This window comes from Amblyraja radiata, chromosome 6, assembly GCF_010909765.2.
Source record: "Amblyraja radiata isolate CabotCenter1 chromosome 6, sAmbRad1.1.pri, whole genome shotgun sequence".
NCBI classification, from domain to species: Eukaryota; Metazoa; Chordata; class Chondrichthyes; order Rajiformes; family Rajidae; genus Amblyraja; species Amblyraja radiata.
Genome location: NC_045961.1, coordinates 91,982,213 through 91,998,119, shown reverse-complemented (window position 1 = coordinate 91,998,119; position 15,907 = coordinate 91,982,213). Strand labels below are relative to the sequence as shown.

At 44.1% G+C, this 15,907-nt stretch overlaps 1 protein-coding gene across 1 annotated transcript in view; it reads right to left on the bottom strand.

The window, feature by feature from the left end:
- mgat4a (alpha-1,3-mannosyl-glycoprotein 4-beta-N-acetylglucosaminyltransferase A) overlaps nt 1-15,907 on the bottom strand; it is a 273,579-nt gene that overhangs the window by 94,082 nt on the left and 163,590 nt on the right. The window contains exons 5-6 of the mRNA XM_033023224.1: nt 9,593-9,639; nt 7,066-7,179 (exon numbers count right to left, since the gene is read on the bottom strand). Coding sequence (XP_032879115.1) covers nt 7,066-7,179; nt 9,593-9,639 — 161 coding nt within the window. The remainder of the gene's footprint in view (nt 1-7,065; nt 7,180-9,592; nt 9,640-15,907) is intronic.

Sequence of the window (15,907 nt, the reverse complement as noted above, 5' to 3'; positions counted from 1 at the left end):
TGCAGCTCCTGCGTTACTCAAGGACAACCTTTGTACTCGTATACTACATATTACTGCTCGAATGAGCAAGATGGCCGACATAAATCCACCAACATGTAACTAAATATGAACATCACCGACTCCATCATAGGAGACAATCTATCAACTATCCCCTCTCCCTTCACAGTTTTCCGACCAGTCTTACTGTCTCCGACTACATTTTCTCTCTGTTTGCTTTGTTACCTTTTTTCAACTAACAATGATCTATTTTACATTTGCCTTCATTTTTCAATACCCTTGGCGTTGTTTTCACACCTTACACTTCCTTATCCATGTATCTCCCACTCCCCTGACATCAGTCTGAAGAAGGGTCATGACGCAAAACGTCACCCATTCCTTCTCTTCAGAGACGCTGCCTGTCCCACTGAGTTACTCCAGCATTTTGTGTCTACCTTAAATATGAACATCCTCAAATTGACTTTCATGTTATAGGCCAGACCACGTGGAGTGCAGGAGAATACAGCGGATTCGAAGCAAAACAGATCTATGGAGAACGAACAAAGCTTCCTGCTACACTTGTAAAACAGATTCTCAATGACTCAGACCACCCAATTACTTTCATGTGCTGGAGGAACTCAGCGGGTCAGGCGGCATCTTGGGAGGGGATTGGCAAATTAAGTTCAGGGTTGGGACCATTCTTAAAAAAAAAGGACTGAACTATTTTGTGCATTTTTTTTAATACTCTCACAGCAAGTGAGATTTAAAAAAAATTTATGTTCACAGAATGTGAACCTCACTAGCAAGGCCTTCTTTCAGTAGATGGAGGAATTGGGAGTAGGGGATGGAGTCTTTACAGGAAACAGGGTGGGAAGACGTGTAGTCAAAATAGCTGTGAGATGCAGTAGGTTTGTAGGAGATGTCAGTCAATAGTCTCTCTCCTGTGATGGAGACGGTGAGATCCAGAAACGGTAGGGAGATGGCGGAGAAGGTCCAAGTGAACTGTTAGTGTAGTTTACGTACAGTGCGGAAACAGGCCCTTCGGCCCATTGAGTCCACGCCGACCAGCGATCCCCGTACACTAACACCACTACACACACGAGGGACAATTTATATTTATACCAAGCCAATTAGCCTACAAACCTGTACGTCTTTGGAGCGTGGGAGGAAGCCGGAGTTTCCCGTAGAACCCCCCCACGCAGTCACGGCGAGAACGTACAACCAGCACCCGCAGTCAGGATCGAACCTGGGTCTGCTGCGCAATAAGGCAGCAACTCTACCCCTGCGCTACCATGCTGCACCTATCTACGGGGACCCCTTTCGCTACTGGAGGCTGCTGAACCACATATAGCCCTTGATTGTTTGTTGGGAAGCTGGAGATCAGGGTAAGAAATCCCTCCCTCTCCAATATTTCTTGAGTTTCGCCCGCATACGAGGCCATGTGGGAATCATCAGCATTGGACCTGAATAAATAAATAGCATTAATAAAAATAGAAATTTAGAAATTAGGTGCAGGAGTAGGCCATTCGGCCCTTCGAGCCTGCACCGCCATTCAATATGATCATGGCTGATCATCCAACTCAGTATCCCGTACCTGCCTTCTCTCCATACCCTCTGATCCCCTTAGCCACAAGGGCCACATCTAACTACCTCTTAAATATAGCCAATCAACTGGCCTCAACTACCCTCTGTGCCAGAGAGTTCCAGAGATTAATAAAAATAATTTCTTCTTTTCCCGCTGGAGCTTTTGAATTGGAACCAGGAGAAGTGAGCACTATATTCGTGATCATTGTCGACAATATAGTCCCATAGATTAGGGAGAACCAGGCCTATCTTTGATTCATCTCTCAAGTGGTGGCACGGTGGCACAGCGATAGAGTTGCGGCATTACAGCGCCAGAGACCTGGGTTCGATCCTGACTACGGGTGCTGCCTGTACGGAATTTGTACGTTTTCTCCCTGACTGCGTTGGGATTTTTCTCCGGCTGCTCCGGTTTCCTCCCACACTCCAAAGACGTACACGTTTGTAGGTCAATTGGCTTATGTAAAAATAGTAAATTGTCTCTAGTATGTGTGTGTACCACACTGTTAGTGTACGGGGATCGCTGGTCAGTACTGACACGGTGGGCAGAAGGGTCTGTTTCCACGCTGTATCTCTAAACCCCCAAAATAAGAAACCAATCTGAAGAAGGGTCTCGACCTGAAACGACACCTATTCCTTTCCTTCCAGACCCGCTGAGTTACTCCAGCATCTTGTGTCTATCTTCGGTGTAAACCAGCATCCGCAGTTCCTTCCTACACAAACCAATCTAGAGAATGGATGTCAGTAAACGGTTTATCATGAAGGACATCACACTGAAATGTATCACTGCCCTAACCCATAGGACCTATATGTATCTCTTCCCAAAAGGGTACAAAGCAGATGGGGGATCAAAAACAGAATTCTACATTCAGAAATAGGAACCAATAACAGATGTTGGCTTCAACAACAAGAGCATGTTGAAGAGCATTCTGAAATCTGATCACAGGTTATACAAACTTAATTATTTTTAGCAAATCATTTATATATGAGATAAAAGTAGCAAAAATGTGTTTTATTACGAGCAGATTTAATGCTCAGTTCATGACTATGTCTTGATTTAATTTGACCAAGTACAGGAGATTTGAGTACAGGAGCAGGGAGGTTCTACTGCAGTTGTACAGGGTCTTGGTGGGGACCACACCTGGAGTATTGCGTACAGTTTTGGTCTCCTAATCTGAGGAAAGATATTCTTGCCATAGAGGGAGTACAGAGAAGGTTCACCAGACTGATTCCTGGGATGTCAGAACTTTCATATGAAGAAAGACTGGATAGACTCGGTTTTTTACTCGCTAGAATTTAGAAGATTGAGGGGGGATCTTATAGAAACTTACAAAATTCTTAAGGGGTTGGACAGGCTAGATGCAGGAAGATTGTTCCCGATGTTGGGGAAGTCCAGGACAAGGGGTCACAGTTTAAGGATAAAGGGGAAATCCTTTAGGACCGAGATGAGAAAAACATTTTTCACACAGAGAGTGATGAATCTGTGGAATTCTCTGCTTGTGGCTAAAGGGAGAGAAGGCAGGTACAGGATACTGAGTTGGATGATCAGCCATGATCATATTGAATGGCGGTACAGGCTCGAAGGGCCGAGTGGCCTACTCCTGCACCTATTTTCTATGTTTCTATGTTTCTAAGTATACCCAGGTCTTTGTAAATCTTTTAATTCAGCATGTTTTCATTTATTTGCGTGTCTTTTTAAAAGAAAATAAACTGTAGCAGAATACCTCAAATTGAATGAATACTCCAAATATCTCACAGAAACTATTACAAGCACATTTTTTAAAGCACGGTAATAGAGCTGCGAAAACCTCAAGGTTAATTTTCTTAACAACGTACAACGACCGCCATTCAAAGCAAATATGCCTAGGAATCCCACTCTGGCACACATATATATTTGGTTTGGCTCTTAGGATGCTGGCATTTACTGCAAAGATGTACCACTGGCTCAATTAATAATGAGCACTGTTGTTCGAGTGTAAATCCAAGGCACATTCATTTAAGCTACACGTCTGCAAAGCACCAGGAATGGCTCTTTATGCAATGAACATAAATATCATTTTGTTTAATGACCACATCAATGCCATAGGAGTAATGCATTTCGAGTCTCAAATTAGCTAAAAACTCACTTTGCAAGTGTGAGTTGGTGGGTTAATGGCCCACTGCAAATTGCCCCTGAAGTGAGGCCGAGTGGTCGAATCTAGGGAGAGTAGACGAGAGAAAGGGGGCATGGTGGCACAGCAGTAGAGTTGCTGCTTTACAGAGCCAGAGCCCCGGATTCGATCCTGAAGGGCCTGTCCCACTTGCATGCGATTGCATGCGTTTGTCGCAACCAAACGTGGTCGCTTGAGGCGTATGGGCACCGTATGGCCGCGCGGGGCCGGTCCCACTTAGAAGCGCGGAGTTGTGCGGGGCTGGTCCCGACATCGCGCGGGGCTCCGAAAATCTGACAGTGTCCGAAATCTTCGCACGCCAATGGCCTGTCGGCACGCAGGCGCATTGCGATCGTACGCAGCGTCTTGACAGCGTACACCTAGCGCATGGCGTTGCACGATGACGTCACCGCCCGGCGTGGCGTTGTGTGATGATGTCACCGCCCGACGCCATGCGTCGCCCAAATTCAGTCGGCCCGCCTCCTGCCCAGCTGATTGGTGAGTATGACGCAAATTATGTCACACGCGTACTTAGCGCGAACTTTGCATGAACTCCGCTTCCGTCTGGTCGCGCCAAACGCATGCAATCGCATGCAAGTGGGACAGGCCCTTGACTGTCTATACGGAGTTTGTACATTCTCCCCGTGACCTGCGTGGTTTTCTCCGGGTGCTCTGGTTTCCTCCCACACTCCAAAGGCATACATGCTTGTAGATTAATTGGCTACGGAAAAATTGTAAATTGTCACTAGTGTGTGCAGGGTAGTGTTAATGTGCGGGGATTGCTGGTCGGCGTGGATCTGAGTCGGGCTTTGTTTCTCTGTGTCTCTAAATTAATCTAAACCAGTGAATGTGGGAGAGATAAAATTGGACTAATGTAGGATTAGAGTGAATGAGTGGTTGATGCGGACTTGATTGGCCAAAGGGTTAGTTTCTGAGCTGCACATTTAGTAACATAGAAAATAGGTGCAGGAGTAGGCCATTCGATCCTTCGAGCCAGCACCGCCATTCAATATGATCATGACTGATCATCCAAAATCAGTACCCCGTTCCTGCTTTCTCCCCATATCATATAACCATATAACCATATAACAATTACAGCACGGAAACAGGCCATCTCGGCCCTACAAGTCCGTGCTGAACAATTATTTTCCCTTAGTCCCACCTGCCTGCACTCATACCATAACCCTCCATTCCCTTCTCATCAATATGCCTATCCAATTTATTTTTAAATGATACCAACGAACCTGCCTCCACCACTTCCACTGGAAGCTCATTCCACACCGCTACCACTCTCTGAGTAAAGAAGGTCCCCCTCATGTTACCCCTAAACTTCTGTCCCTTAATTCTGAAGTCATGTCCTCTTGTTTGAATCTTCCCTATTCTCAAAGGGAAAAGCTTGTCCACATCAACTCTGTCTATCCCTCTCATCATTTTAAAGACCTCCATCGTCCCCCCTTAACCTTCTGCGCTCCAGAGAATAAAGACTTAACTTATTCAACCTTTCTCTGAGACTTAGTTGTTGAAACCCAAGCAACATTCTAGTAAATTTCCTCTGTACTCTCTCTATTTTGTTGACATCCTTCCTATAATTGGGCGACCAAAATTGTACACCATACTCCAGATTTGGTCTCACCAATGCCTTGTACAATTTTAACATTACATCCCAGCTTCTATACTCAATGCTCTGATTTATGAAGGCTAGCATACCAAAAGCTTTCTTTACCACCCTATCTATATGAGATTCCACCTTCAAGGAACTATGCACGGTTATTTCCAGATCCCTCTGTTCAACTGCATTCTTCAATTCCCTACCATTTATCATGTACGTCCTATTTTGATTTGTCCTGCCAAGGTGTAGCACCTCACATTTATCAGCATTAAACTCCATCTGCCATCTTTCAGCCCATTCTTCCAAATGGCCTAAATCACTCTGTAGACTTTGGAAATCATCTTCATTATCCACAACACCCCCTATCTTGGTATCATCTGCATACTTACTAATCCAATTTACCACACCTTCATCCAGATCATTGATGTACATGACAAACAACAAAGGACCCAACACAGATCCCTGAGGCACCCCACTAGTCACCTGCCTCCAACCCGACAAACAGCCATCCACCATTACCCTCTGGCGTCTCCCATTCAGCCACTGTTGAATCCATCTTGCAACTCCTGCATTTATACCCAACAGTTGAACCTTCTTAACCAACCTTCCATGAGGAACCTTGTCAAAGGCCTTACTAAAGTCCATATAGACAACATCCACTGCTTTACCCTCGTCAATTTCCCTAGTAACCTCTTCAAAAAATTCTAGAAGATTAGTCAAACATGACCTTCCAGGCACAAATCCATGTTGACTGTTCCTAATCAGACCCTGTTTATCCAGATGCTTATATATATTATCTCTAAGTATCTTTTCCATTAATTTGCCCACCACTGAAGTCAAACTAACAGGTCTATAATTGCTAGGTTTACTCTTAGAACCCTTTTTAAACAATGGAACAACATGCGCAGTACGCCAATCCTCGGGGACTATTCCCGTTTCTAATGACATTTGAAATATTTCTGTCATAGCCCAGGCTATTTCTACACTAACTTCCCTCAATGTCCTAGGGAATATCCTTTCAGGACCTGGAGACTTATCCACTTTTATATTTTTCAAAAGTGTCAGTACTTCTTTTACTTTGAAACTCATAGTATCCATAGTTACTCTACTAGTTTCCCTTACCTCACATAATTCAATATCCTTCTCCTTGGTGAATACCGAAGAAAAGAAATTGTTCAATATCTCCCCTATCTCTTTTGGCTCTGCAGATAGCTGTCCACTCTGTCTCTCCAATGGACCAATTTTATCCCTCGTTATCCTTTTGCTATTAATATAGCTGTAGAAACCCTTTGGATTTACTTTCACCTTACTTGCCAAAGCAACCTCATATCTTCTTTTAGCTTTTCTAATTTCTTGCTTAAGATTCTTTTTACATTCTTTATACTCCTCAAGCACCGAATTTACTCCATGCTGCCTATAATTATTAAGGACCTCCCTCTTTTTCCGAACAAGATGTCCAATTTCCCTTGAAAACCAGGGCTCTATCCAATTATATCCCTTGATTCCATTAGCCCTAAGAGCTATATCTAACTCTCTCTTGAATACATCCAGTGAATTGGCCTCCACTGCTTTTTACGCAGATTCACAACTCTAACTTTTTTGACTGGCTATTCCAAAAATACAATAAACTGCTTTAACCACTATGTTTGAACCAGTCAATATCTTAGAGCCACGTTTATCTCTGTGGGGTTTTTCAATTCATCGTTGGATAGGGGATATGCTGGTATTGGGATACCTTTCAAGCCTTACCTGACACGCTCTTTTGAATCTCCAAAGGTTTCCCTCAAGTTTGCCAATTCCGGATAGTAAGTCGCGTGTGGTGATATGACTTCTATTAACCCCGAACTGATTTCGAAGGAAAACCTGTCAACAAAAAAATATTTGTGCAGGAATAAAATTTTATTCAATGACCTTTTTATTTCTGTTTACTGCTTTGGGTTACAGAAAGTGAAATCAAACTTCAGCTGTTTATGAAACAACACTGATTTATTTTACCCAACACACTGTCACAACAGAAATTTAAAGTCAGATCCCCATCCTGGTCTCAGAGTTCCTGCTCCTCCGGTGACGTAACCGTTAAATGGCGAAATTTATTTGCACCAAACCCGCCATCGAAGGGATTTACAGGAGTCGCTGCCTCAAAAAGGCAGCCAGCATCGTCAGAGACCCACACCACCCTGGCCACTTACTCATTTCACCACTGCCATCGGGAAGAAGGTACAGGAGCCTGAAAACTGTAAACGGCCAGGTTCAGGAACAGCTACTTCCCTACAGCCATCAGGCTATTAAACACAACAACCTCAATTAAGCTCTGAACTACAACAGACTATTATTGTTATGATTGCTGTGTGTGTGTGTGTGTGTGTGTGTGTGTGTGTGTGTGTGTGTGTGTGTGTGTGTGTGTGTGTGTGTGTGTGTGTGTGTGTGCGCGCGCACTGTTCACATATTCCATTGTGCTGCTGCGAGTAAGAATTTAATTATTCTCTCTGGGACATATGACAAAAAACACTTGCTTGACCTCATAAAGCCACAATGCTGAATCTACCAGGTTGTATTTTAAAGCAAGAGGGGGCATCTCTCTATATACAGGAATCATCAGTAATCACCACTTCAACAGAAACATTGAATGAAAGATTTGATTACGTGCCCAGATTTTGCAGAGGAAATGACTGTGAAACTAATTGGCATTTGGCACATTGGGCTGTGAAATTGAGAGCAACGTCAGGATTTCTAGACATTTGTAATTGAACACAGAATTTACATGTGGGGTTACATCTCCAAAGACTTCACTGCTTACAGATGTCTTCACCATAATTTAAAAAAAAAGAATAGTCTTGACATTCAGTTATTGCCAAACTGATATAATCAGTTAAAAAAAGACTCAAATATCTTCCCTTATTTCACATGAGGATTTAGCAAGGTTTTACATGTGTATTGAACCATCCTTGCTGCTTGACAAACCATCTGGACCAGAAGGAAATAATTTTATAAAGAAGCATGGTAATTCCCTTCCCATAAATGTTTCAAACTATCAAGCGTTTTAAAAATAAATTACTGGTAATTAATGAAGGATTTATTCATGGTGTTTCAGGTTCTCCTTTAATTATGTATATCCTAATTCCAATTTATCCCCCTGTAATGTGCTTTTAAAAAAGTCTTTGCTTCCTGTTATGTTTCCTGCGAGAATTTTGTGTATGTGATGGCTGCTGAGCAAGCTTGATGATGTTTCCACTGTTGTATCTTAAAAGTCCTCCTGAATTAATGCCTGGAAGTCACAGGCATTGACAAAGGCCATAATATCATTGAATCCCAGCGGGAGCCTTCATTCATTGTCCAAACCAAGCACCGTTTGATGGAGTAACTCAGCGTTCAGGCGCCATCTCTGGAGAACATGGATAGCTGACGTATTGGCTTGGGGGTTAAAAGGGTCCCAATCCGAAACGTCACCTATCCATGTTCTCCAGTGATGCTGCCTGATCCGCTGAGCTACTCCAGCTCATTGTGTCCTTTGGTGTAACAACAAGGAACTGCAGATGCTGGTTGATACCAAAGATGGACATAAAATCCTGGAGAAACTCAACAGGTCCAGCAGCATCCTGGAGAAAAAGGAATAAGTGATGTTAAGTGTTGGAACCCTCCTTCCGACTCAGTATTCAGTCTGAAGAAGGATTATGACCAGAAACGTCATCTATCATTTTTCTCCAGAGATGCTGCCTGACCCGTTGAGTTACTCCAGCATTTTGAGTCAGGCAGAACCCCGGGAGAACATAACTAGGCGAAGTTACGAATCTGAAGAAGGGTCCCAACCCAAAACGTCGCCTATCCCCCCCATGTTCTCCAGACCAACCATGTTACTCCAGTGTGTTGTGGCCTATTGTGTAAACCAGCTTCTGCAGTTGCTTGTTTCCACACCATTGCGTTACACTGGTAGCAAGTTCTGGCCACAACTGTACGTGTGACTAGGTGACAGCCTGAGAAAGAGAGCAATCATCCAATATTTGCATTGCATATTAAAGTAGGCTTTCAAAATGGAATTTCTGCTTGGTATACAAAGCACATCCAACAGAAGTGAGACGCCTTCAAGTGTATACATGTTTAATAACAGATGCAAGCCACAGTGCTCACACAACTGCTCAAGCAAACAGAGAATAGATAGCCAGAAATGTCAGAGTTATCCTCCCTTTATGCACACAGTAAATAATTTAGCGGCAGTCAATAGCAATTCAAGTATCATTTACAACAGATTGGACAGTACGTTCAGAACAGTGCTACTTACTCCTTTTCTAGATTGTCCAGGACACTGTGGACGTGATTGAGATCAGTCTGTTGAAATAAAAAAAAGACCTATTGCAATCAAAAGTTTTTTTTCCTTGCAATAAAATAATAAATGTCCTAATTTTGAATTGCCTCTATATGCCAATGTAAAGGGACATCACTCAAAATCAATTTCCCACAAGTGTTTTATGTTTAAAGTTAAATTCTATGAAGTTGTGTTTATTTTATTGGTGTGCTGCAATGGCAACTCAAATTTCACTACACCAATTGGTGTATGTGACAATAAATGTCCTTTGTACTTTGTCCTGGATCATCAAGTTCTCCTTATAACATCGAGTTGTTTAAAGAAATTAATGATGCAACTTGCCTGAGAGTGAGAGCGACAGGCATTGGGAGGGACCAGGAGGCACAGTGGTGCATCAACATGCAAGAAGCCCGGGTTCGATCCTGACCTCAGGAACACATTCTCCCTGTGTGGAGTTTGCACATCCTTCCTGTCACTGCGCGGGTTTCCCCTGGGTGCTCCGGTTTCCTCCCACATCCCAAAGTCGTGCGGGTTTGTTGGTTAAAAGGCCTCTGCAAATTGCCCATAATACGTAGGGAGCGGATGAGAAAGGGGGGTAATACGAACATCGCAGGAGTGGGAATGGGTGCGCGATGGTTGGCATGGACTCGGTGGACGGAAGGCCCTGTTTCAATGCTGTATGGCTAAAACTAAACTAAGATGAACTGACATGTAGAATCGAAAGAGACACAACATCTATGCACTAACCAGCTGCATCAGCCCATGACCCAGGCCATTTCTGTTCTCAGCTGTACACACTTCAAGTCGAATACATTGGCATAATATATTGGCAAAATTGGCATATAGAAAATTGGCATAATATATTGCAAAATTACTACATTTATGGGCTGTTCTGGATGTATAATTGGACCATCTTTAAGATTATTTTTTGCACAAAGTGAGGGGGGGGGGGGTGGAATAGGGCATTTGCAAGGATGCTACTTTTTAATCATTCCTCTTGGGGCATTCGAGGTGACTGGGAACGACTGCAGCTTTTCTTGCGAGGGAGAGCATTCAGGGAAAGCGCAGTTTGAGTGTCAGTTGGTCAGCTTTGCACTTTGGAGAAATATTACACAAGCTGTCAGTTACAGTACATAAAACACAGTCTTAGAACCGTTTCCCTTGCCATCATGTTGAGAACTTGTGTTAAAAAAAATAAATCTACCTCCTCCCTGCGTGGCACACTGAAATTCTTTAGTGACAGGATCCAGTTAAAAATAACCGTAAACCAGCATTTGTTTCAGATTTCAAATAGACTCCATGATACTTTTTTTTTGTTATCAAAGAGCATTAATGAAGTGCTCAGGTCTTTGTTCGTGGGGATCCGGAACTTTTTCATCAATCCCAAACAGAATGATATATTTCAGATATGGATCCCTCTGTTACGAGACCCATTCTCACCATCTCATTTACCGTTACAATTATCTTTCTTGCCAGTAAACCATATCTACTTTAGCTCCCTGCACTCTGTCTTCGGATGCCGTGGATTAGTTTGATCTCCCTGATCTATGCTGCTCACATTTCTGGTAATGTCAACGAATGCTACATCTCCCAGCCCGTTTTTTTCCCCTGCTTGTTATTAATTTCTTATGATTCACACAGTTTCTCGGCCTTTGTTTTGAAAGCCGATTGCGTGTAGCATTTGACATTTTTTTCTTGTGCATCCTGTCTCAGGTAGTTCTGCGACTCAGCTTCAGTGGCAGTGGTCAACAGGTCTGGACTAAATGGACGTGGCTGATGAACTGAGGGAGGAATTGTGGCACGAGAACAGTTTGAACAGTTGTAAGAGATTAAAAGCTTCCCTCGTAACAGCCATTCTCAGTTTGTTCTGAGATTGTAACTCTCTTGCTGTAGATTTAACCCAGGGACACAATTGCAGCGAATTGTGGACGCAGCCCAGACCATCACACAAACCAACCTCACTTCCATTAACTCCATTTACACCTCACGCTGCCTCGGCAAGATCAGCAGCATAATCAAGGACGAGTCGCACCCTGCCCACTCCCTCTTCTCCCCTCTCCCATTGGGCAAAAGGTATTAAAATGTGAAAACGCACACCTCCAGATTCAGGGATAGTTTCTTCCCAGCCGTTATCAGGCAACTGAATCATCCTCCCACAACCAGAGAGTAGTGCTGAACTACTATCTACCTCATTGGTGATCCTCGGACTATCTTTGATTAGACGTCACTGTCTTAACCTTGCACCAAACGTTATTCCCTTATCACGTATCTATACACTGTATATGGCTCAATTGTAATCATGTATTGTCTTTCCACTGACTGGTTAGCATGCAACAAAAGCTTTTCACTGTACCTCGGTACACGTGACAATAAACTAAACTAAACAGTTTTACCACTATGCCATGTGACATTGTGAATTTAAATGTAATAAACTAAAAGTAAAAAGGTCATTGTTAAAATTGTGTTGATACAAGTTGTTGCGAAGCAGGAAACATGAGAATGGTGACACAAGAGACTGTAGAAGCTGGAATTTGAGAGAAAAGAACTGCTGAAGGACTCAGTGAGTCAGGCAGCATCCGAAGAGGGAAATAGGGAGACAACATTTTGGGTTGGGATCCTTCTCCAGACTCAACAGGCAGAGACAGTGTAGTGTTGGGAGCTATCAAGTTGGAGGCTGTGGAGGGGAGATTGCCAGGGGTGATGAGATCTGTGTGATGGTTTGGGAGATAGTACAATACAATACAATACAATACAATACAATTTATTTGTCATTTGAACCCCATTGAGGTTCAAACGAAATGTTGTTTCTGCAGTCATACACACAAGAAAGAACCAAGACACAACACAATTTACACAAACATCCATCACAGCGCATCTCCTCCTCGCTGTGATGGAAGGCAAAGACTTATCTCTCCCCTGCACTCCCCATTCCCCTCCCGATGTCAGAGTCAAAGCCCCCGGCGGGCGATGGTAATTGTCCCGCGGCCATTTACGCCGCGCCGGGTGATGCAAGGCCGTGCTCCGGGTCTTGTTGTTGGAGCCCCCGGCTGGGTGCTAGCAAAGTCCCGCAGCCATTCCAAGCCGCGCGAGGCGATGATGTAAGGCCCCGCTCCAGGTAATCTTCAACCCCACAACTCGGGCGGGTGAAGTCGCCGTTGCGGAAGCCCCGAAAAGCGGTCTCCCAGCAGGGACCCGCGGCTCCCGGTGTTCCTGTCTGCCAGACCTGCGGTTGGAGCCTCCGAATCCCTGGGGGTCGGGTCACAGCCGAGCGCCACCACAGCTCCACCCGCTCCGAACTCGGCCAGCTCCGCGATGGTGAGTAGGTCCGCAGTCTCCGCGACTGGAGCCCCAGGTCGTTCCTGCTGGAGGCCGCTCCACGGTGCTAGGCCCCAATGACAACGGAGACCCGACAGAGAAAAGGTCAGGTTCTCCATGCAGGGATAGATTTTTAAAGTTTCCCCCACCCCCCGCCCCCCACACACATACCCACACACATACACAAAAAAAATAAATAGTAAAAACTACATTCAAACGAGACAAAAAATAATAAAAAGACAGACGGACTGCAGAGGCCGCTGCGCCGTGAGTCGCGCCGCCCACCGATGTGGCCTGGTGTTTGTTGGTGGGGTCATGATCAATAAGTAAATACACAGAGGAATCCTGGAACTGACGCCTAACCTCTGCAAGGTAGAGGTCAGTCAAGGCGGCACAGTGACACAATGGTAGACCTGGGTTCGATCGTGACTACGGTGATGTCTGCAAGGATTTTGTACGTTCTCCCGGTGACCGCGTGGGTTTCCTCTGGATGCTCTGGTTTCCTCACACATTCCAAAGACAAGCAGGTTTGTAGGTTAATGGGCGTCAGTAAAAATGGTCCATATTGTGTGTAGGATAGTGTTAGAAACATAGAAACATAGAAAACAGGTGCAGGAGTAGGCCATTTGGCCCTTCGAGCCTGCACCGCCATTCAATATGATCATGGATGATCATCCAACTCAGTATCCTGTACCTGCCTTCTCTCCATACCCCCTGATCCCTTTAGCCACAAGGGCCACATCTAACTCCATCTTAAATATAGCCAATGAACTGGCCTCAACTACCTTCTGTGGCAGAGAATTCCAGAGATTCACCACTCTCTGTGTGAAAAATGTTTTCCTCATCTCGGTCCTAAAAGATTTCCCCCTTATCCTTAAACTGTGACCCCTTGTTCTGGACTTCCCCAACATTGGGAACAATCTTCCTGCATCTAGCCAGTCCAACCCCTTAAGAATTTTGTAAGTTTCTATAAGATCCCCCCTCAATCTTCTAAATTTTAGCGAGTACAAACCGAGTCTATCCAGTCTTTCTTCATATGAAAGTCCTGACATCCCAGGAATCAGTCTGGTGAACCTTCTCTGTACTCCCTCTATGGCAAGAATGTCTTTCCTCAGATTAGCAGACCAAAACTGTACGCAATACTCCAGGTGTGGTCTCACCAAGACCCTGTACAACTGCAGTAGAACCTCCCTGCTCCTATACTCAAATCCTTTGGCTATGAATGCTAACATACCATTCGCCTTCTTCACATGCCTGCTGCACCTGCATGCCTACTTTTAATGACTGGTGCACCATGACACCCAGGTCTCGTTGCATCTCCCCCTTTCCTATTCGGCCACCATTCAGATAATTGTCTACTTTCCTGTTTTTGCCACCAAAGTGGATAACCTCACATTTATCCACATTATACTGCATCTGCCATGCATTTGCCCACTCACCCAGCCTATCCAAGTCACCTTGCAGCCTCCTAGCATCCTCCACACAGCTAACACTGCCCCCCAGCTTCGTGTCATCCGCAAACTTGGAGATGTTGCATTCAATTCCCTCGTCCAAATCATTAATATATATCGTAAATAGCTGGGGTCCCAGCACTGAGCCTTGCGGTACCCCACTAGTCACTGCCTGCCATTGTGAAAAGGACCCGTTTACTCCTACTCTTTGCTTCCTGTCTGCTAGCCAGTTCTCTATCCACATCAATACTGAACCCCCAATAAAGTGTGCTTTAAGTTTGTATACTAATCTCTTATGTGGGACCTTGTCGAAAGCCTTCTGAAAGTCCAGATATAACACATCCACTGGTTCTCCCTTATCCACTCTACTAGTTACATCCTCGAAAAATTCTATAAGATTCGTCAGACATAAAAAGTGGGGTTACATTAGCTACCCTTCAATCCTCAGGAACTACTCCAGAATCTAAAGAGTTTTGAAAAATTATCACTAATGCATCCACTATTTCTGGGGCTACTTCCTTAAGTACTCTGGGATGCAGCCTATCTGGCCCTGGGGATTTATTGGCCTTTAATCCATTCAATTTACCTAACACCACTTCCCGGCTAACCTGGATTTCACTCAGTTCCCCCATCTCATTTGACCCCCGGTCCCCTGCTATTTCCGGCAGATTATTTATGTCTTCCTTAGTGAAGACAGAACCAAAGTAGTTATTCAATTGGTCTGCCATGTCCTTGTTCCCCATGATCAATTCACCTGTTTCTGACTGTAAGGGACCTACATTTGTTTTAACTAATCTTTTTCTCTTCACATATCTATAAAAGCTTTTGCAGTCAGTTTTTATGTTCCCTGCCAGTTTTCTTTCATAATCTATTTTCCCTTTCCTAATTAAGCCCTTTGTCCTCCTCTGCTGGACTCTGAATTTCTCCCAGTCCTCTGGTAGGCTGCTTTTTCTGGCTAATTTGTACGCTTCATCTTTTGTTTTGATACTATCCCTGATTTCCCTTGTTATCCACGGATGCACTACCTTCCCTGATTTATTTTTTTGCCAAACTGGGATGAACAATTGTTGTAGTTCATCCATGCAGTCTTTAAATGCCTTCCATTGCATACCCACCGTCAACCCATTAAGAATCAATTGCCAGTCTATCTTGGCCAATTCACGTCTCATACCCTCAAAGTTACCTTTCTTTAAGTTCAGGACCCTTGTTTCTGAATTAACAATGTCACTCTCCATCCTAATGAAGAACTCAACCATATTATGGTCACTCTTGCCCAAGGGGCCACGCACAACAAGACTGCTAACTAACCCTTCCTCATTACTCAATACCCAATCTAGAATAGCCTGCTCTCTCGTTGGTTCCTCTACATGTTGGTTTAGAAAACTATCCCGCATACATTCCAAGAAATCCTCTTCCTCAGCACCCTTGCCAATTTGATTCACCCAATCTATATGTAGATTGAAGTCACCCATTATAACTGTTTTACCTTTGTTGCACGCATTACTAATTTCCTGTTTGATGCCAT